This window comes from Rosa chinensis, chromosome 5, assembly GCF_002994745.2.
Source record: "Rosa chinensis cultivar Old Blush chromosome 5, RchiOBHm-V2, whole genome shotgun sequence".
NCBI classification, from domain to species: domain Eukaryota; kingdom Viridiplantae; phylum Streptophyta; class Magnoliopsida; order Rosales; family Rosaceae; genus Rosa; species Rosa chinensis.
The window spans coordinates 5813586-5835367 of NC_037092.1; the positions used below are offsets into that span (position 1 = coordinate 5813586).

General features: G+C 38.2%; 3 protein-coding genes across 3 annotated transcripts; 1 reads left to right on the top strand and 2 right to left on the bottom strand.

The window, feature by feature from the left end:
• Window positions 1-2054: 2054 nt before the first annotated feature.
• Window positions 2055-4353, bottom strand: LOC112165842 (dof zinc finger protein DOF1.4). Its single transcript, XM_024302525.2, has 2 exons — window positions 3900-4353; window positions 2055-3689 (listed from the first exon to the last, which is right to left on the bottom strand). Exons 1-2 carry the CDS (start codon window positions 3957-3959, stop codon window positions 2706-2708), a joined length of 1044 nt encoding a protein of 347 aa, XP_024158293.1. The 5' UTR covers window positions 3960-4353; the 3' UTR covers window positions 2055-2705.
• Window positions 4354-16608: 12255 nt separating this feature from the next.
• LOC112202394 (squamosa promoter-binding-like protein 3) lies at window positions 16609-18367 on the top strand. The gene is made up of 2 exons (XM_024343393.2): window positions 16609-17041; window positions 17997-18367. The coding sequence occupies exons 1-2, from the start codon at window positions 16677-16679 to the stop codon at window positions 18100-18102; spliced, it is 471 nt and encodes a 156-aa protein (XP_024199161.1). The 5' UTR covers window positions 16609-16676; the 3' UTR covers window positions 18103-18367.
• A 403-nt stretch (window positions 18368-18770) lies between these two features.
• LOC112166251 (mitochondrial arginine transporter BAC1) lies at window positions 18771-21341 on the bottom strand. The gene is made up of 8 exons (XM_024303046.2): window positions 21112-21341; window positions 20664-20753; window positions 20401-20502; window positions 20094-20198; window positions 19920-20018; window positions 19657-19845; window positions 19455-19553; window positions 18771-19330 (listed from the first exon to the last, which is right to left on the bottom strand). The coding sequence occupies exons 1-8, from the start codon at window positions 21202-21204 to the stop codon at window positions 19196-19198; spliced, it is 912 nt and encodes a 303-aa protein (XP_024158814.1). The 5' UTR covers window positions 21205-21341; the 3' UTR covers window positions 18771-19195.
• Window positions 21342-21782: the final 441 nt, after the last annotated feature.

A 21782-nucleotide genomic window follows, 5' to 3' on the forward strand; every position in this document is an offset into this window, starting at 1 on the left:
ATTTCTTGTACGTAGAGGTAGACCATATATTCACTCATTCTGGGAATTAGCTTTCTAGCTACTAGCACAGCTGCTAGCTTAATTAGAAACCTAAGCCCTTTTCCCGACACCAATTATAGTCACAGCTCGGCTTCATGCAGAACTAGACCTCCACATATATATATATATATATATATATATATATATATATCTGTTCAGGTTCAGATTGCAGCAAATAAGTCAGTAATGAAGCCACTGATGATCTCCACCATTATTGTTCCTGAGGTGCTTAGGCCTCCTCCTTGGATCCTTTCTTGTATGGATGCTATTCGGAAAAGGATATACATCTTCCGAATCAAACTGTGTATACTTTTCATATCTGGAATGTAGTCTTTATGTGATGATTTATCTACATGCATGCATGAACAAGAACCCTAGCGGCTAGCTACACACTCCTTATTTCTTTTTTCTTTTGGCAAATAAAGAGTATGTTTTCTAAAAGTATATTTTTTCTTTGGATGGTTTAGGCTCGTTCTTTGGAAGATCACTTAAGGCTCCGTTGATCTTTTTCCGACATTCATTAATTTATGTCCTCTTTAGTGTCATAGTGCATATTCACTAGCTAATCCTACTTGCATATTTTTGCTTACTTTTTCGCTATGTAACCCGTGATTTGTAGATTTTGATTCGCTCCGCATGGTCGTCAAATTCAAAATTCACCCACCATAAATAGCAAAGATGGCTGCAGAAGAACCTAAACAGGCTGTGCTGGAAATTGTGTGGTCGGAAAATGAAAATGATTTGGGGCTAGATTTTTTTTTTTGGACGTGAGATTTGGGGCTAGATGGACGTGATAAATCAAATTAAGAGATAATTGTTTCTTATCAAATACCTAACTAGTCTTATACGTACTTGTCACGAACCTCTCAATCGCAACTATATAAATCTGGTGAAATCAATTGCATGAGTACTTTTCATCAACCACATTACTTAAAGCGGCCTGAATGGGGTAGTAATTAGTAAACTAGTAATACTATTATACTAGGCTTAATTGGCTAGAGCTAAAAAGGGTAAACGGCCCTCATAATATTCCTCGCCCAAAGAAAGGCTCGTAAGAATTAAAGTTCCCGACTTGTCAATTCTGAAGAGTGAAGAGACGCATACATAACTTCGTCACAAGTTGAAGTGTATATGAAGGTGATTAAGGCAAATTTCTAACATCGATTTAATTCTCTAAAAGTACTTATGTTTGCAGAAAGGAGATAACACAAGGCTAGACCATATCAGCCAAAAACCCTAGCTAGGCAATTCACAGCCACAGTTTAAAGTTTACTCGAGCTGCATGACCCTCCATCTTAATCTTGTTCTCATCAGTCTTTTGAAATCATATTTACATTCAGAAGGGTATATCAACTAATGACACCTCGAGCTAGACGAACTATATATATCATATATGTATATACCATACATGAAGGAAAAGCGGAGTGACCAAGTGTAATTTCCCGAAATGAATATTAACTTAATAAAGACATGCATGAAGTCTAAGAGAATCTCTCTTATCTCAGTCTCCTCCTTTTCTCTCTCCCTCTCACAAAAATACAGAGATATGCTAGATGAGTAGATGCACAGAAATTTCTAGCTAGCAAATACTATTATCCAAGAATCTCCACTCACATTGTCTAGAGAATATATAAACAGTTACTATAATCCAAGCACAAACTAACGTACGTACCTTCAAATCCATAGGTTGATATGTATATATAGTTGTCTGGGGAAAATGAAAACTATGGTTTTTTTCGATTGGAATGAAAACTATGGTTGCGACTACTCAAACAAAGTAGAATATATATGTCTCACTTTTCTTGAGGTTCACATTACTTTCGCCACAATCTCAATGGTATATATATGTCAGCATTCCTCTAGACGTAGACACATGTTTAGTTTTCAACTTTCAATGTGAATGGTTAGAAAAGTTTAGCATTCTTCTATATATCCCAAATCCAAACCACCGCTCCTTAATTATCAATAATATCAAAACTATAGATCATTAAGTAGAAAGTTAAACAACATGAATATAGATGAACAAAAGCAACACACATATATTAACCACATTGCAAGAACAAAGTCTCCTTCTCTTCTATACCATTGTATCCAATTAACCCCCATTTTCCTCACTAAACCATCTCCCCAAGAAGAAAAAAACAAATAAAAAAATTATTAGTTTCTTCAAGCCACAACTAGTAAACCCACCACCAAGTCTATACCACCCCCCAACCTAATCACAAATACATGAGAAGGAAACAATGTCATGCATATATATACACCTTGACCTTAAATAAACACCAACTTACTCGAGTAGTATTGCATGAAGACGATGCTGATGATAGTTTGATAGTACTTGATCTTGAGGCAAATGAGAGAGAAACGAAGAAGATCCGAGGTTCCTCTCAGCGCAATTTCGGTGTTTCGATCTGATCAACCTTCATTACTAAAATAAGAGGCTGATGATCCATTCTTCAATTGCTGCTGACATGATCACTCCGATCCACCCACCCTTGATTTCCTTTGTTCTTTTTTTTTTTCTTTTTCTGTTTTTTTTCTTTTTTCTTTTTTTTGAGCTTTGAATTGAAACCCACACCGACTAAGAAAACCTAAAATCCTAAGAGAACCAAAATGACTTCAACCAAAGAAGGGAAACTAATTCAAACTGGCAAAAAAAAAAAAAATTAGATCAGAGAAGAGACCGACGACCCAAGATTCGCCGGATCATGCCAATTATTAGCTCCGAGATTCGACGAGCTCCAGTAAAGAGTAGGATCCGATGAGAGTCCCATTTGCTCTGTATTAGCCTGGTGATTAGTACTCCACCCCATCCTGCTTTGTCCACCATCTTCTACTTTCACTTCCTTCACCGCCTGGCCGCCGCCGTTGCCAGCTGCTGCTATCTGAAGATCCTCAAACGGCAGCAAGTTCTGGAAATACTGATTATTATTCCCTCTGACATCCTTAAACCCACCGTTGATGAACTTGGAAGCGAGAACAGAGGCCATAGTTGGAGCTGTGCTATAAGATGTGGAATTAAAAATGGAATGATCGGAAGAATGAAGCGAATTCGCGGCCACAAGATCTTGGATTTGCTTGCTGGTTGCCGCCGGATTAAACCTTTGATCACCAAACCCTAACCCGAGAGCACTGAACTGATCAAACCCGGATGTAGTAAACGGATTAATCCCCATGTGATCAGGTTGGTTACTACCTAACCCGTAAAACAGCTGATTCATATGATGATTCGAGTTCGAGGCCAAGTCGATCTGAGGATGGTTTTGTTGTGCGTTGGGATTCGAGTTTGAGTTACCACTGTTCGGAGCCGAAGAAGCGGAAGAAGAAGCTCCATTATCCACGGCTGAGCTCGAGCTAGGTCTTTTCACGCGCTTGTTCTTTCTACACCCACCGCCGACCGGAACATTTCTAAGCGTGCCGCCTCTGGTCCAGTAGCGCTTGCAGGCCTTGCAGAAGTGTCTGGGCTGAGACAAGCTGTAATTGTTGTAGTAACAGAACTTGGTGTTGGAAGAATCACATCGAGGACATTTAAGGGCTTGTTGCTGCTGTTGAAGTTGCTCTTGGCCCGGTTTTTCCATCAATCTAGAAGCTCCTACCGCCGTTGTAGAACCCATCACGCCCTTGTGGTTCTGATCATCATCGTCGTCGATCTAATTGGAATCGAAGAAGGAATGCAAAAGAAAGAAAGGAAAAAGAGAGTTAAGGCGGTGTGCTAGGGTAAAAATAACAACACAGAATAAATATTCTCGTCCAAAAGCTAAGCAACAAAGAAATGTCTGATATATGTTTTGTCAAATAATTTGAGAGAGAAACAGAGAGAGAGAGAGAGAGAGAGAGAGAGAGAGAGAAGGGTAGTGAACCTGTGGCCAATCGTTAGTAGTTGAAGAGATGAGTACCATCTTCTGTTGATCCATTAACATTTTCTCCAAAGGGAATATCGTTTGAAACAAACAGATAGAGGACAAAGAGCAGGTGGCGACGTGAGTCTTTGTTTGCTTGACTATAAGAGAATTCTGAACTGAGTGAATGTAGGTGGGGGTGTGATTATATGAGATGGTTGGATTAATAATAATAAGTTAGTGATTAGCTTAATTATAGCTTTGAATCCAAATTCACGTGATGGGTTCTGGACCGAATTGGATTTAAAATTGTGGGAAAGAATATATTGGCGACATTCGAAATCCAAGAGCGGACAGGGAGGTAATGTGGGCAATAGAGATGAATCTTTGGGAGGTTCGAGAAAGAAAAAGAATTAAACAAGCAAATTTAGCATTTACAATATTCGAGACTAGGAGATTAGATTAGACAACACAGTGTTCTACGTATAAAACATTCCTTCGCAATTTGCATAGAGGTAGAGAATGAATAGATAAGTGAAGGGAATCCCTAGAGGGAGAGTCCCAATAATCGATGCAGTCTAAGCTTAATAGCAAATCCCACTTCCTCTTTTTGGTCAATAAACAACAATGTTGTGTGGCTGTGCCACCAAAATTAAATTATTATTACGTTACCTATGGAGGCATATATGTGGTCCTCGGCCTCACATATATCATGTCATATATCCAAATTCTGCATTTGTTATGAATGTCTGATTATAATCCAACATTAATCACACATGTAATTATTTGATATGTGTGAAGAATGATCAATAATCTTGTCAAGAAGAGAAACATAGAGGAATATGTATACATGTATGTGTATATGTAAAAGCCATATTTAAGAGTGAAACCTAAAATTTGTCAATAATGTTCTCTTGAAATCTATCCATTATGTATATATATTGATTGGTCTACTTCTACAAGTTGTGAAAATAGTTTGTTAACATATTAAGTTATTTGACTAATGATATTAGTGAATTATTTTTTGTGACGGCAGATATGTGAGAGCGGTTCAAGTTGCAAGTTATAAGTTTAAAGCCAATATAAATATAAACATGCATAATTTATTAGTTACTTATTTATGGATGAGGACTTTAGGCTTTAGGTTAGATGTATGTAATTAATTGTTGAATAATACATCATAAAGTCGTAATAAGATGACTTGTGGAGACAGCTAATTAATAGTAGGGATTACTGAAGACATAGCAGATTAGAGAGGTTGTACAAGGTACAACATATATCGGAGGGAACTATTCATTTTGAAATGGGAGAAAGGGAATGGTTAAAATTATAAGAGAAAAAGACAAGAGGGACGCGGGGCAACAACAACATGTGGCGGTCAACATCTCAGACTGAAAATACAAAGAAGCATGCAGCAAAGCAAAGACTAAACCACCACGCTTTATTCTCGAGGGCTATTCTCTTGCAGAAAGCCAGAAATTGCAGAGAACCAGTAATACCTGTTTAAGACTTCGAAAAACAAAAAACCGTTATGTTAATCAGTTACACAGTCTTAGAGAGAGAGAGAGAGAGAGAGAGACTGTAGAAGTGGAACAGAAGCATGTGGTGGGCAGCTCATCGATGAGGTCCTTAAAGAGAAAAAGCTAGAGGTTTGAAAATTTAAAGCAAGTAGTAGTAAAGCAAGCATGGTTGGGGGAACAAATGGATTTTGTAGTCTCCCAAGGGATCTTCACCTCCTTCCCTACAACCCATCATTATTCCTCAGCTTACACCTTCGTATACTTTGGTAAAAATTAAAATATTACTTCTCATGTTGCTCATTCATCTTTGCCAGATTGAGAGAAATATTCTCACACAGATGCTCAGGTGCATAAAGTTATCGATCTGGGAAAATAGCAGAATATATAGTGATTTCAATTGCATGTTACAAGGTTGGGGTAGATCTAGAACTATATATGTAAGCAACTTGCTAAGTTTTTTAATAACAAACCCTAAAGCCTGATTAGGGAGGGAATGATGTGCGACTAATTTGCCAAATTTGAACCTAACCCGACATTATATATGTTTATCCAGAACAAGGCATTATCTTATGAATCTCCTATCTTGGTGTTTGTTAAATTTTGTACAAGGGTTTGAATTATGATGGTGTTAGCTGTACATGATGGACTTGGAGAGCCAAATTAGTGGTGGTGGGCACTGCGCAGTCGGCACCCAAATATGTAGGTCAATTGTAGATCATGCACCTACTCCTATACTGCAAGTCTGCAACGCAACAAAATATGGTCTTAACTCGTACAGGTTAAACATAAATTGTGTATGGTGGTGGATGACAAAGAGTTCTATATAGAAGCAAAATGTATAAGCATTCATCCTCTAACTTAGCAAACAAGTGAGACTACTGATGCTCATGTTCATGTACGTAAGTGAAACTAAGCCTGCAGAAAGATGTGGAGTGATTTTCCAACCCCATAACCTATCCCATATCTTTTCCCTATCTTCGAATCTTTCAACTAAAAAAGAAAAATAAAAAAAAAAGAGAACTGTCTAAAATAATAATTTTCACCTAAAATTATATCATATTATTTTTGGGGCAAAATCTCATGTTTTTTTTAGGACTAAATTCAATTTAGTCCCTTGAACTTTAGGGCTAAAATTACTTTGGTCCCTAACTTTTTTTTTAATCACCATGGTCCCTGCACTTCCAAATTACATCAACCTAGTCCAAAATTTGACTTTGACTCGAAAGATGACGCCATGTGCTGAGTTGGAGCCGACATAGAGGCCCACTTTTCTGATTTAAACACCCAAAGAAGGGCAAAATAGTAATTTCTAATTTAATCTTTTTTTTTTCTCTTCATTTTCTCTCTTTTCTTTTCTCTCTCTCTTGCGCTCTCTCTCACTCTCCCGATTGGCATAACCAAAAACTCGATCTGAGCCGTGATCTCTGCCCTCCTCCTCCTCCTCCTTTCCTCTACACCCCCGCCTCTCCCACTCCCATTCCCACCACTTCAACTATCGCCACCAAACCCCCATCTCCCAAAACGACGACGTTTCCCTCTCCAACCCCCTCATCTCCGAGGTAATCACCGCCGCCATCACCACCATCCCCACCGACGACATACCGATGGCCACAGCTTCCTCTCAACACTGCTGTCATCCCACTTTGGTTTTCACAGAAGAGCTTCAGTGAAAGAGAATCGAAGCCCGAAAGCTTCTAAGGTTCGCCCTGCAAATTTTCCGATTCAGGCCAATTCGTGAAGTCTCACAGATGGCCGAAGCTTCCTCTCAATATCGTGGACGTCCCTATGGTGTCAGATTGTCCCAAAAACGAAGCATGAGTGAGAATCGAAGGAGATGGTGTACGGGTTTCACGGTGGGTTTTCTTCCTTTTCCGGCTACCTTTGGTTTCAACTCAGGTATGAAAGTTGGTCAATTCTTCGAGCTTTACCTCTCTGTATACTTGAATTTGAGTTTGGATGGGATTTGAAGAAAGATAGGTTTTGAGCAGTGGCTGACCACCGTGTAGTTACTGTGCATAGCGGTGATGGTGGTTGTCGGAGTTGATTTATGGCCTTAGTTACTGGCTTCGTCCCCAACCTGCTCAAGGACCTCCTAGGTGGAAATTTAATTGATCAGACCTGGGTCACTTGGTGTTCTTTGTGTCTGGAGGAGCAGCAGTAGAAGCAAAATGCATCTCCACCGCAGTCCAAGCAAGACATTTTCTTCTCAAAATGCCTTAGTTACTGGCTTCGTCCCCAACCTGCTCAAGGACCTCCTAGGTGGAAATTTAATTGATCAGACCTGGGTCACTTGGTGTTCTTTGTGTCTGGAGGAGCAGCAGTAGAAGCAAAATGCATCTCCACCGCAGTCCAAGCAAGACATTTTCTTCTCAAAGCTCAAAATGCTGCAGAAGTGGGTTATCTGGAGAAATGTGATAGTGATAATGTTGGTGTACAGCTATTGTTGGCACCTAATGGGAGTTCAAAATTCACAGAAGGGAGTTATTTTTGTTTCAGATGAAATTGCAGAGAGGAAGAGAGAGTCTGAGAGAGAGAGAGAGAGAGAGAAGACAAGAGAGAAAAAATTGGAAATTAGATTAAATTGGAAATGAGCATTTTGCCCTTCTTTGGGTGTTTAAAATCAGAACAGTGGGCCCCTATGTCGGCTCCAACTAAGCACATGACGTCATCTTTCGAGTTAAAGTCAAATTTTGGACTAGGTTGATGTAATTTGAAAGTGCAGGGACCATCGTAGTTAAAAAAAAAGTCAGGGACCAAAGTGATTTTAGCCCTAAAGTTAGGGACTAAACTGAATTTAGTCTTTTTTTTTTGTGTTCTCTCCAAAATCTTCCTATTAGTGAAGCATGATGTTGAAGCAATTCTGCAATTGATGAAACTCAAAAATCTTGACTCACATTTTTTTTTAATGTTTTCTTAAGTCGGGAAATCGAAAAATTATAAAATAATAATCAAGTCAAAACTTTTGAGGTCTATCACCTATAAAAGCTCTTAAAAATTAAGTTTTACAAATACTAAGATTATGGCACAAGAGATTTCAATAAAAATGGTGTTTCGGCATAACACGAGCTCCTGCAACACCTCAAATGTGTCAAAGTATGTCAAGGTCCTTATTTCTCTAAGGGAAAAAAAAAAAACATTAATGTTCTCCTTAAATTGTGTATTTGATATCTATCATCAAGCCTCTTCCTTTAGAGCATTTCCACCGATTTGTCTTTGATCGGCCTCCACATAGATTTGCTGAGGTGGTGACTGGTGCACACCAAAATCTCTAGCTCTTCCACCAGGCCAAGCTTGACCGGTCAAAAGTTGGATTTTCTTGACCCAGTCGAAGGAGGCTGCCAGCTCGGCCCAAGAAGTAACGTAGCTGACGTTAGCGGAAGCAAGGAGAGGGAGACGCGATGAAGACGCGCGTGAAGGCCACAATCTTGTCGCGTAGCGCCGATAATTGCAGATCACGTGCGGAAGACGCGATTTTGTCTCGTAGCGTTAGTGGAGAAATAGATGTTGGTGACGTGGCATCTAGCTGTTGGTCTGTTTTGATTTTTGAAACCAACGGTCAATTAATCTTGACCGTTGGTTGCAATTGATATGTGCAGATCAGACGGTATATAATTAATATACCTGATAATATAGCTAACGGTAAGAAAAAAATTGTAAAAAATTCTAAATATTTCTCTATAAATACCTACCATTTTTTTACAACATCTCACACCAAAAAAATTATACTTCATAGTTACACCTTCCTCCTTTTCATATAGCTCTCATCTTCCAAAAGCTATAGCAATCACAATTCTGACATTAGTTATCCATAAATCTCCATTATTACCATCTATTTACATCAAATCTATTTCAAATTTTCAATTATAAAAAAATAAAAATTAAAAAAAATTTAAAAAATGAACAGTAACTCTGACTGGTTAAGAAATAGAACGGGTGGAAACCCATGTCCAGTGACATGAACAGTTTGTTGACTGGTCGACCCCTTGACTTTTAGATCTTGACATTTCTTAACTATGGGTGGACTTGCTCTTAGGGAAGGGGTTTTGAAACTGTACGTAGTCGAGGAAGGGTTAAACTGTTAAAGGGAGAAGATCGAGTCCTACTAGAAGAGAGTGGTTTGATCAATTATTCAAAATCAATACGTCAGGGAGTCTGGCCAAGGAGAAAAGAGTAGGGATTAGTCGACGTGGAGGTGGCTAAGTGGGTCATACTGGTCACCCCCAGACCCTAGTGAGTGACCATACCAATATCGTTGATGAGTTCTGACTGATCATGAAGAAGGCACGATCAGTGACCACCACCACCTCCATGGATCGGACAAGGAGAGATTCCATTTTGGCAAAACATGAAAGAAACCCAACGCGCGCATTAAAGCTACCCCAAAGGAAATTGGAAAGCAAAGGCGCCAAACTCTGTAAGTAATACCAGTCATGAATCATGAAAAAGAAAGGCATTCTGGATTACATGCATATATAAAACGGGGACCATAAGAGCACCAAATCGATCCAGGCCAACTCATATGCCCATCACAGCCTGCCTTGCCTCACCATTACCATATATTGCTAGCTCATGAAATTGCACCCCATACATGCATACAATGTGCAGACAAAGATCTCCCACCCACTTCAAACCAATTGGATTTTATCTCTATTTGACATTGCCCTAACCTTGATCATTTTCATTTAGCTAAGCCACTACTATAGTGATGGAGGACCTAATATTTAGTTAATTAAACCTTCCGAAAAAGAAAAAAAAACACGCATATATATTTGGTATTTACCCTACATGCATGGGTAGCTGAATACACTTTCCAATTATAGTTTGTGATCGATGCTCATACTAAGCTAAAAGAGTAAATCAGATTGTCATCGTCTTAACTGATCCGCTTGCTCTGAAATGACCTCCCAAACTTTTAACAAGAAAACTAGGTTTTCATGGTCGATAATATAGTCTCAAAATACATTTTATGAAATAGAGTTTGGAAACAAGAATAAACAACTAGGTCAACATCTGTTTTATATAAACTCCAAACTTTTTTTTATCGAGATCACACAATATCCTCAAATGCTTTTTAAGCATATACACTAATTCGTGCTGGAAAATCTTGTCAGAATGCTTCATCTCCTTGGCCGGCCACCAAGATTAAGATTTAACCTCAATTAGCGTCGGCGGGATTCAAACTCGGGTATAGGGGGACCACACTTAGAGACTCTTACAAACTCGATCACCTATGTGGTGGTTTATGGACTTCATACCTTATTTCTACTTAAACAAGAAAAGAGAAATCTCAATTAAACAAGAATAAATAGGTTGGGTCTCTCTTATATAAATATAGATTAACTCAAATCTAGTGATCCAACAAAAACACTAAATATGAAGAAGTATATAGATGAATGCTATAGTGAGTAATCTTTATCCCGTTGAATGGACGTATCACAAAATGCAAAAGTTACCAAGTTTGGATATTATTCTTTTGATTAGTTTTGCCCCGATCTGCCTCATTTTCAAAACTAAAAAATAAATATGATCTGGCTAACCTTCTTCGGGATATGTTTTTGTTTCTTGAACTGTATCATTCATAGAGATCATAGATAACGATGCGGCAGGAAGCTTGCAAATGGAGTCTATAGGAATGCACATTCCATATGGTGACCTAGCTCGACTTACCCATCATAGCAGGACTAGTAGTAGTACCTGCAGCTGTACTCATAATAATGTCAAAAATGGTGTAATGTAATAGAAAATGTGATATATCGATGACTTCTTTACGTGCTCGATCAACTCAAAAATATCAGAAAGCTAGCTTGATTGGGTCATCTGGAACAAGCAAACCACATTAACAAACAAGAACACAAATATGACCTATGGTTCATGTGGGGTAGGCAAAGTTTACATGCATGATTATAACATAAACATTGTGGGATTATAATATATTCTGAATATGACCTAATCACCTAGTCACGTACAATTCCATTCCACTTAATCGATTGGTTCCCAATTGCCAAATTAATAAGTTGTACTCATGGAACATGTGATCTGTATGACCGTATATAGTGTAATGCCACAAAGGTCCAGTCAATCTACTCACCCCTTAGAAAAGTAGGTGATTATGGGATCTAATTATTCGGATTAAGACGTTGATTTTCAAATTTACCCATCAATTAACCAGTCGCTTTTATACATGCAATGCATGCGTATCTCATTCAGCTTGATTTTTACCCCTCGCGTTGTTGAGTGCCTACTTGATTTGACAAAACAATTTTACTCGCATTTTATTTTTGCTTCAGTTGTTGTCACATATATCAAAAGTGGAATTCAACGTGGGAAATAGAGTAGCATGGAAAATCTATATGTATGGTCTTTAATTAGTTTTTAAGTAGAGATTAGAGAATCCAATACCTCATTTTTAATTAAGGTCAGGACTCGGGAGGACTATTGCTCATGGAAGTTTCCGGTGTCGCCGGTCCTGTGGGGGCTTGAGAATATATGTTTGGGATTTTTGTTTTGGCCACTGAGAATGTTTAGGACTAATAAGAGACAATATACTATCTAATTGGGTGTGCCGTAGCTAATTAAACACATTTATTTATATATACTAGTTTATTTGGGAAAGAATTAGAGACAGACAACAAATCACATGTTGGTCGACTCAAAACCGTGTATATATATAATTATAATAGACATGGATTAGGGGAGCGATGTTGATCGCGGTTTTCTTCCACATTGTAAAAATATAAAATTAGTTTTTTTTTTTTGGTACAAAAAATATAAAATTAGTTGATGATTATGCTTTGTGGTTTAAGAGCATAATGGTGGGTATTCACTCATTTTAGGCTTTTAGCTATTACAAAGCTGTCAACAGGTCATACTTGCCCATATTATTCTAATTTATACAATTGAGCATGCATATAAATGATCATCAAAGGGACGAAGTGGTGTTAGCTCAGTAGTTGGAGCACCCACTACCTAAGTCATGGGTTCGAGTCACAATGGGGACATGAGTGAAACCATTTGATCCTCTTTATATTTTTTTTAAAAAAAAAATAAGAGAAAATATTTCAAACAGTACTCGAACTAAGGCCGACTCCTAACTTCAGTATCCGACTATGCAAAACTGTCACTTTGGTACCCTAAGTTTGAAGCTCGACCCAAGAATGGTACACGCCGTCTATCACAGCGTTAAGTCTTTGCTACGTGGTAAACAATGAGGGCCCTCAAAATATGCCATGTGGTTAGCTAGTTAACGCCGTGATGGACGGCATATACCATTTTTGGGTTGGACTTCAAACTTGGGGTACTAAAGTGATAGTTTTGCATAGTCGGGTACTGAAGTTAAAAATGAGCCTTAGTTCGGGTACTGTTTGAAACATTTTCTCAAAAAATAATCATCAAGGGATTTGCAAATCATAAACTAATGTAGATATGAGTGGACAATCTAATTATGTTGTAACTTCAACATTTTGGGCATTTGATCCAACCACTTCTCTAAAGATCCGATGTACAAATTCTCTGAATCTCTGGGCCAAAATGTTTTTCAATTTTCGGTAGAGGAACTTGAATCAAAACATTATTTTGAGTCAGACCCCCCATCTGATGATGGATAAGTGGTCCGGAGTCTAACCGCCAATACTCAAGACATAAGTTGGCGGGTGATTAGAAACGGACATGGCGTTTGGGCAATTGGCCTATACCTAAATTTCAGAATATCCATTGGGACTGCGAACACAGTTCTTTTTCATGGCTATATCCTATCTATCTCCACAAGTAGTATATTGGGAAGTGGCTTGACTTTGTTTGTTCCAAATGGAAAATGGACAAAAAATTTAGTGACATTTGATTAAGATAGTAAGGGTGGTGCTATTCCACTTGAAGCTGTCATAGTCTCAAGTCTCAACCCCCGGTCTTTTACTCAATTGATGGGTATCTATGATACTTGATTAATACGTTGTTAAAGTAAGTGGCTGTGTGTGTGTGTATAATATATTGCATGGTTGTGACTTATGAGAAGTAATTATGATCAAGCTTAAGTGCCAAAACTAAGGCATTAGGTGTGATTGATCTATTGATTAACCTTCTTTTCATCGAACACGAGTCATGACATGCTAGGTTATGTAATGGTCAAACAACATTATCTTTACTCAACTCCAATCAATCTAAGGAAAAGCCATTAATCAAGCCTTGTAATTAGTTGCAAATCTACTAGACTAGCCCATGTTGCGGTCCCAAAAATACCCAATTAGGTACAATAATTGTTTGTGAAAAAGAAAAAAATCATGATATTGTTTTGTTAAGAAGAAGCAAGTAGGAAGTTATCATCATATCACACTCCATGGCCACAAGACAAAATCTCTTTGAACTAGAGCAAAGTCATTTTATCTGATTCGCTCACCAGAACAGAAGCGAAACCCTAGCTTGGCGGTGAAGAGGACATATATAGCATCCATGACTGTTCCAGCCAGCCAACCATCAAGCCCAACAAAATCTATAGGATTGAGGAAAGCCACAGCTTCCATTTCTGACTACAACTTGCTACATGCCCATGATTCTTCCTCAGGTCTAAGGTTGTTTCCCATACTACGGGGAAAGGGCTCAAATACTCAACAGGCCGGGACGAGTTCTTTGTTTCTTCCTCTTCCAAAACATATAATATAAGGCAATGTTAGAAAACCAAATCGTCAGGGTAACTAGCAAAGTATTCAGACACTAATACACTATATACACACAGATTCTAGAGGGTTTTAATGCACAGGATAAGCAATTTCTGTTGGTTTCACTCATTATAAACAGTGTGCTAGCTGGGCCGAATCAGAGCCTGATATTTTTATAGATAAATTGGGCCTGTAAGCATGTCTCTGGAAAAGCTGTTGTCTGTTGAATCAAGAGTTCTTTCAGATTAGTATGTCATACCTCGACATCCAGCTTCGTTCTGAGATCGCATGCGAGATTACAAGAATCTCAATATATTTGAGATATCGAAGAGAGGCCAACTAAAGGATGGATTTTGCCACCGCAAATTCTCCCTTGTCGATTCTTGATATTTTCTTGGCACCTCCAAGTCTCCCGGTTTATCAATTTTATTAATGAATAACGTCAAATTTTAGGCAATTTGCTCAAAAAATGCCGTCTTTTGCGATAAACTAAACCCAAATTTTAGCTTTAGCTACCTCAAAGATGATCACCCAAAAACAATAAAGGCTTGATGCACTAGTTCGAATAGTAATACTGATCCTTAAGGTCTGCCTTGTCAAGATTACAGCATAAGAGAATTCCCATCTAACTTTCTTTAGTTTAAGGAACATGGTACTAATGATTACATGCCTGTTTCAAAGTATCACTAAAATGATGAACTACGTACAATTTCATATCAATGTAAAACTAATTTCCCAATTGAATCTTCAGCTGAAACCCACCCCAGTTCATGCTAGCTATATCATCATTCGTACAAGTTGGGACCAATGTTTGTAAATGATAATGTGTGTGAATGTGGTCCAAGCTATAGCTATAGTTGGTCACTCCAATTTTTTGTTGCAAATGCAAACCAGTTGGCTAACACCCATATAAATGATATAATCCTAGCGTGTAGCAACGTGAAAACAAAGTAGGGAAGGGGGCCAAATTAAAGCTTATATATATGAGATCGAATCAAAAGGACATTACAAGAAATTAGTACAAGTGTGTCACAACATGATAGGGCATGCCCTCTCTAGCTTGTTACATCAGTACTACTACTATTACTTCAGCATGGACCATATAGCTATAGGTTACAACCTTTCACTCTCCAATAATACATTTGAAAGAAAAATGAATTATCGCGGTTGACTCTTTTAAGATCGATCAAAAGCCTCCCTTAAACTAACTTCATCCTTGATCCTTGCTAGCTTGGGAGTTGGTAACGTACTTATTTATAGTTAAAGACTTAACCCTAACCCTAAAGATCCTTCCGGCCACCTGGTCGATCACCTCTTTTCTTAAAGACTATGTTGCTTTATTCTCAATTTTTTGCTTTAGATCCAAAGGTTTTCTAGGTGACCAAGTGAATGGTGCCCAACATACAAGCGTGTCAATATGCCGATGTGGGAAGGCGTAATTTTTGACATTCTCTTTTTTGGGTCACTGTAGAATATAGTTCAATAATCACAATGGTTCATTGTTATATTCTTATGCAAACAAATCAAGTTTAGTAAAAAATTATATGGTCATTTAAACAGTGAAGACAAACATCAATTATTTTACATAGGTTGATATATATGTAAAATATATGGTTATGATCGAATGGTTAACGAATTTTGATTTGACTAATTTTTATAAATAAAAAATTAAAAAAAAAGTGAAACAATAAATGATTTGAATCATTGAATTACATGTCAATACCGCAAAAATCTCTTTTCCAGACAAACTCTACAATTCAAGCAAAGTGATAGATAAGTCAAATCTTGTAGAACGTACAATGTGGTCGTTAATCCATCATATTAATTTGCCTGGCTGCATGATTTAATTTGCCATGTTGCATGATTAGATTAGACAGAAACCCACTCTAAGACTATTAGATAAAAGACATATGGTGCAATAGTATACCATGCATGTATTGATGGACATGGGTTATGTCTATGTTAAAAGTCATTGTTAATTATAGAGTAAATATCAGAGTACTATATATACAAGACTGCTAAGTTTGAACCCTTGATACCTAATTGCCTAATTCTAGCTCACTCAATTATCTACCATCGCTCACCACTTGAACTAACTTTAAGCGTTTAATTGTCTATTTTTATTTACTACTAATAGAAGATGATATAATCAAGCCATGTTTTTTGAGAAATATATAGAAGAAATCACTAGCGACCGCATGCATGAGTCACTCAAGAAAGAGGTTGCTCACGAACGATAAACCGAGTAACACCATGTGCAACAACACTCTATTCTTTAGGTTAGTAAACATCTGCAGAAACATATTGGGTTATAGACTTATAGTTGACAGGTAATTTTTAAGGTGTACTAGTCGTCATTTTTGTAATTGTGTTGTAGCAGGGGACGCATCATACACATGACGTGGTTGGAGCAAATACTCTTGGGTTCTGGCTAGGCTAAGCTTGTAGCTACCATTCACTACTAACCTAATGAAGACAAGGGAACATATGGAACTTGTGGTCCTCACCCATAATTCTCCTTCTTTTTCACCTTGTTGTATCTCAAGGTTCTTCTTTAAGTCTTCTTCTTCTTTGACTTGTACTGCATCTCTCTCATATCTATTGCTCCTCCTCCTCTCTTTCACTGAAAAATGGAACCAAACAAAGCTCAAGGAAAGAGGAGCTTGAACTTCAAGACTGAGGAGGAGGAAGAGGAAGAGGAAGAGGATGAGGACGAAGAGCATGCGAGTACGGTACTACTGCATGGAGAAGATGACAGGAGAAAAAGAGTGATGGTGATGAATAGTACTACTAGCTCTGCTAGTCCAAGCAAGAAAGGATCCGGTGCAGGGGGGTCTACGACGACAAGGCCGTCTTGCCAAGCGCAGAGTTGCAATGCAGACCTGAGTGATGCAAAGCAATACTACCGCCGCCACAAGGTCTGCGATTTTCATTCCAAGGCTCCGGCGGTGATCGTCGGTGGTCTCCAACAGCGGTTTTGCCAGCAATGTAGCAGGTGTAATTTGCAAACCCTAATCTCACAACTCTAAGTTTCTACATGTCTGTTTCCAGTTCTATCATGGTTTGTGGATTTAACTATTCTCTATTCATGTCCTAGATCTAGCTATCAGATGGTTTCCCTTGTTAAAGAGTTTATGTCAAATTAATGCTTGATTGAAATCTGTATTTTAAGTATATTTTAGCCAGAAAAACCATTTATTTTTCTTTGTCAATCATCATCCTTAAGTTCTCATGTGATTCATGCATGTCTAATCGAATTTTGTATATACCCTTTAATCAAAACTCTATTTGATCGAAAAATTAATGCATGTTAATTGAGTTTTTCCCTCTCTTGAAAACTCTTAGTTCGGAAATACACTTTAACGTTTTATTTGCTAGTTAATTCCAGTCGTTAGAGCACCCACTATCTATGTACGAAGTCATGGGTTCGAGTCACCATGGGGGCAGGAGTGAAACCCTTTGATCCTCTTTATTAGGAATTTTTTTTAAAAAAAAAAAAAAAAAAAAAAATTCCAGTCGAAAGCTCATATACACTGAAAACACTAGCAATAATAAAATTTCTACTATAAATCCAACCCCTAAATTAAAGTCTTTTCACAACTAAAGGTGTGCACGAGCAATGCCTGATCGATCGAGTACTAGCTAATTAATAACATACGGTTGCCAAAAGATAGAGTTGATGATGTGGGCTAAAGGTAGTATGAAAACTTTCTCAATGGCGTTGAGGATGGGACACACTAAGAAACCCATTTTCATGATAATCTATACTTCCATGATTACGCCAAAGTTAGGTTCATAATCATAGATAAGCACGCAGCCAGTGAGCCAGTATATGATTAATTGATAGCTAAAGAGAAAAAGTTGCAAGATGAAGATAGAAGTTGTTTACCATATTTTTTGATGTCTTCATGATTGGCTTTGAAATGGTGCATTCATATGTTTGCATGCAGGTTTCATAACCTGTCAGAGTTCGATGAAAACAAAAGGAGTTGTCGCAGACGTTTAGCTGGGCACAACGAACGGCGCCGGAAAAGCTCCGCCGATTATTCCAACTGAATAACACAGACAAGAAGAATAGAATTGAATTATTGCAGGCATAATAATTCTTGAAGAGGAAGAATTTATATACAAAGCTGTTTTAGCATCATGCCCAGTTGCTCTCTCTCTTCTGTCAGCCCTAGATCTCGATTATTGTAGATCTCGATTATTGTATGTACTGGAAATTTGCATCTGCAATGTAATCAAACAATCATGCAATAGCCAATCCAACTTGCTTTCGTTGGTAGCTGTCACTGAAATTAATGACTTGACTATTTCGTTCCCTTTCACTTCACTGCTAGTTTTCATAAAATCATCATCTGTCACTTCTCATAATAAATTGTGATCGAAGTTGTTTTTTGTCCAACTACGTAGTACGTCATCGAAGTTCAGCATGAATGCGTCAATGAATATCAAGTACCTGGCATGGGAAAAGCGTGTATTCCGAGGTAAAGGGGGACATTTTCACCTAATTAACGAGTGGATTCACCATGTAGGTGACATGACTGGTTAAACTGTTGTGGATCACCAAGTATCAGAACTGTTTAAACTGTTTGCCTGGATGAAGTTGACCATGGAATAAGCTAGGCTCCTTGGAGCCTCTTTCATTTTTTCTTTTTACGGTTTTAGTTCGTACCAAAAAGGGAAAACAGAGAAGGCATAGTTTGTAATGGATCCAAGGGAGTCAGAGGAACAGCAGTATTAGAAAATGGATTCATAGCCCTCAGCGGCAATCACTTGCCTACTTTGTTATAAAAACTTCTACTACAATGATGGTAAAGGGATAGAAATTACAGAAATAATGTCTGAACCAACTGGTACAGAATCTTGCACCATCAATTATGTCACAAACAAGGAGCAGATCCAATCTCAGACTCTTGGAATGGGGTTCATAACAAAGCACAATTAAACTGAACATTAGGCAAACTCACAATCACTGCTATTCTCCAGAGGTTGCTTGTAGAATAATGCTGGATCACTCATTAAAGAAAACAAGGTAATACTCCTTGCGTTGGCCAAGTGAAGAATTTTCTCTGGATCATGTCTGTATGCCGAACCTTGAATTGAAAAATAGGTTAGAAGCTTGTGGTAATTGCAGAGAACAGTATCTTTATTCACGTTGGATGCCTAATAGTTTTATGGCAATTTCCCAGCTGACAATTGCCGCCGCATTAGCAGGAAAGGCCCTAACTATTGTAGGACCCAGACCTGTATAGCATCCTTTCAATCCAGCCATTTTGTATATCTGCAGAGCAAAAAAAATAAAAATAAAGGTACATCGAGTCTCTCTCGAGTATTGGAAGGGGAGGGGGAGAGCCAATCTCCCCAAAGAGGGAAAAGAGGAAAAAAAAAAAAAAAAGTGTTCTTACTGAGCTTAAGATTTGAAATGGATTTCTCGTAGAGTTCTTATCTGCAGATGTCTGAATTATAGTCTTCGCAACATCCAAGGGCAACACAGCAGACCAAAACTGGAAAAAGGGTACCAAAAGAATCACAAATTGAAAGTACTACTGAAATAAGAATGTGAAACATGTGTATTATACAAGATTGCCAAATTGTGAAGATGCATACAGCTATACCACCAAGGCCACCACTAACAATCCCAACTCCCACGTCAATCAAGTTCTTGTGGTCCGATGAAGCAGATTTCAGTTGTAAATGCATATGATAGCGAACATACTCATAAACGGTGAAAAAGACTGCATTTCCAGTAGCTTCTCTTAAAAATGTTGTAAAACCTCCGCGAAAAATTCCTCTAACCTGAAAAGGACTTACATCAGCTAAAAGCATCACCACAAATTATGTTTGTAAAACAAGGTGCAGTGTTTTCTTACCCCATCCTCTTTTACAGTTTTAAGGGCGCAATCAAGAGGGCCAGCATATCTACTTGATATCGGTACCAAAGAGTCTGTGCCTTGAACTTGCATCCTACACTGGAAAAGGTCGGTGTAATAAGCATACAGGGAGAAACAACTTTTCCAATCTAGAAACCATCCAATTCCTTTTACCTTCACCAGCTCTGAGGGGCATAGTATAAAACTGATCATTGCTCCACCAAAAGCTGCAGATGGAATTATGATTTGTGGTTGTGGCACAGCACTTTGCACATTTCCCTGCAAGTATCATTAAGAGTTAGAAGAAGAGTAAGAAGACTGTTGCATTATAACCATATAACAAATAATATATATTTATACAAACATTGGGGATAATCACTAAAGTAAATGCATCCCAAACATGTGTCTAAATGAAGCCATTACAGAGATCATTGCCAAACAAAAACCAAAAAAGCTTTGTGCACTTCATTTTCACTTGTACCTGCAGCGACTGTTTCATCTGGGAATACATGCCAAAAAGAAGCGAACTCTCAAAAGCTACCCCCATAAAAGATGAAGTTGCCCCTCTGTAAAGTCCTTTAATCTGTCAAGAACTCAATTCTAGTCAGCTCTCCTGAAAAAGATGTATGTGATTTTCAAATTCTCCAACAATTGGCACCCTTTCGAAAACCAAAAAAGGGGCTACATTGTCATGTTAGAGATATAAAGCTGTGATTCCTACAGAAAGTTCAGGACCATACATACCCCTTCAGTCCTTAGTATCCTTACAGTACAATGCAAACCGTTCCGGTATGTAATCCCATGTTCTACAGTGTTGTGCATTTGCATCTTCACCTAATTAAGCAAGCATTACATGAAAACACAATGTTACACACAGTACAAGTTCTTCAAGTTTCAACGATTCTCAGTTCACAAAGCAATCTAATCAGCCTTTATATCATCAATCAAAACGTGACAATGACAAAAAGATGCTCACTTTAGGCAAATTAAGCTCACTTTTTACTACAATCATGCTGATATAAACCAACCCAGCACTTCTTACATCAAAATTACGACTACCCAGATTCGAAAGAACTAAACTTCATCAATTACACATCAGAAAATGAGATTAAGAACCAAACCCATGAAAGCAAACTTCACCATCTTTCAAAACTCACTGAAAGCTCAATAAATTGAAGAGTAAAGTTGTTACCTTGACGGTGTCGAAGGGATGGCCGGTGCCAACAGTGGCAACGCCGGCGAGCAAGCCGGCCACGTATTCCTTGTAGCCGGAGCTATCCCTCATCTTTGTTTGAGTAGTATTCTGTTATTAATGGGCAAGTTTCATGGTGGTCTCTGAAGTCTTGTGGTGAAATTGCAAAGACCCACAGATCAAACTTCGAACCCAAAGGTGCCCTTGTAAAGTAAAGTTGAGTTCTGTTACCATTTTTTTTTAAAAAATTATTCTATTGTCAACTATGTTATTGGCATATACTGACTTTCCCATCATGTGTTCAATCACTTCAATGTCATATGTTATTTTGGCATAGCTTGACCTCATTTGGCTGCTACTTTGGGTTTTCGTAGTGTTCCGGATTGTCACAAGGATGCACAACACAGTGCCGATCCTCATGACTCATAGAGTCATAGGTCTAGTGCGGGAATTTGATTGAGGCCTTGCTCAATGTCGTATTATTTTGGCATAGCTTTACCTCATTCGGCTGCGTCTTTGAGTTTTGGTAGTGTGCTACATTGTTACAAGACAGGAGCTGGTGTTTACACTTCACAGGTTGTGAAACAGTGTTTATTGGAAGAAAAGAAAGAGTTGAAGGCCTGTGGATTTTCACGTCAAGCTAATCGAAGAGCGCACTTCTACACAGAGAA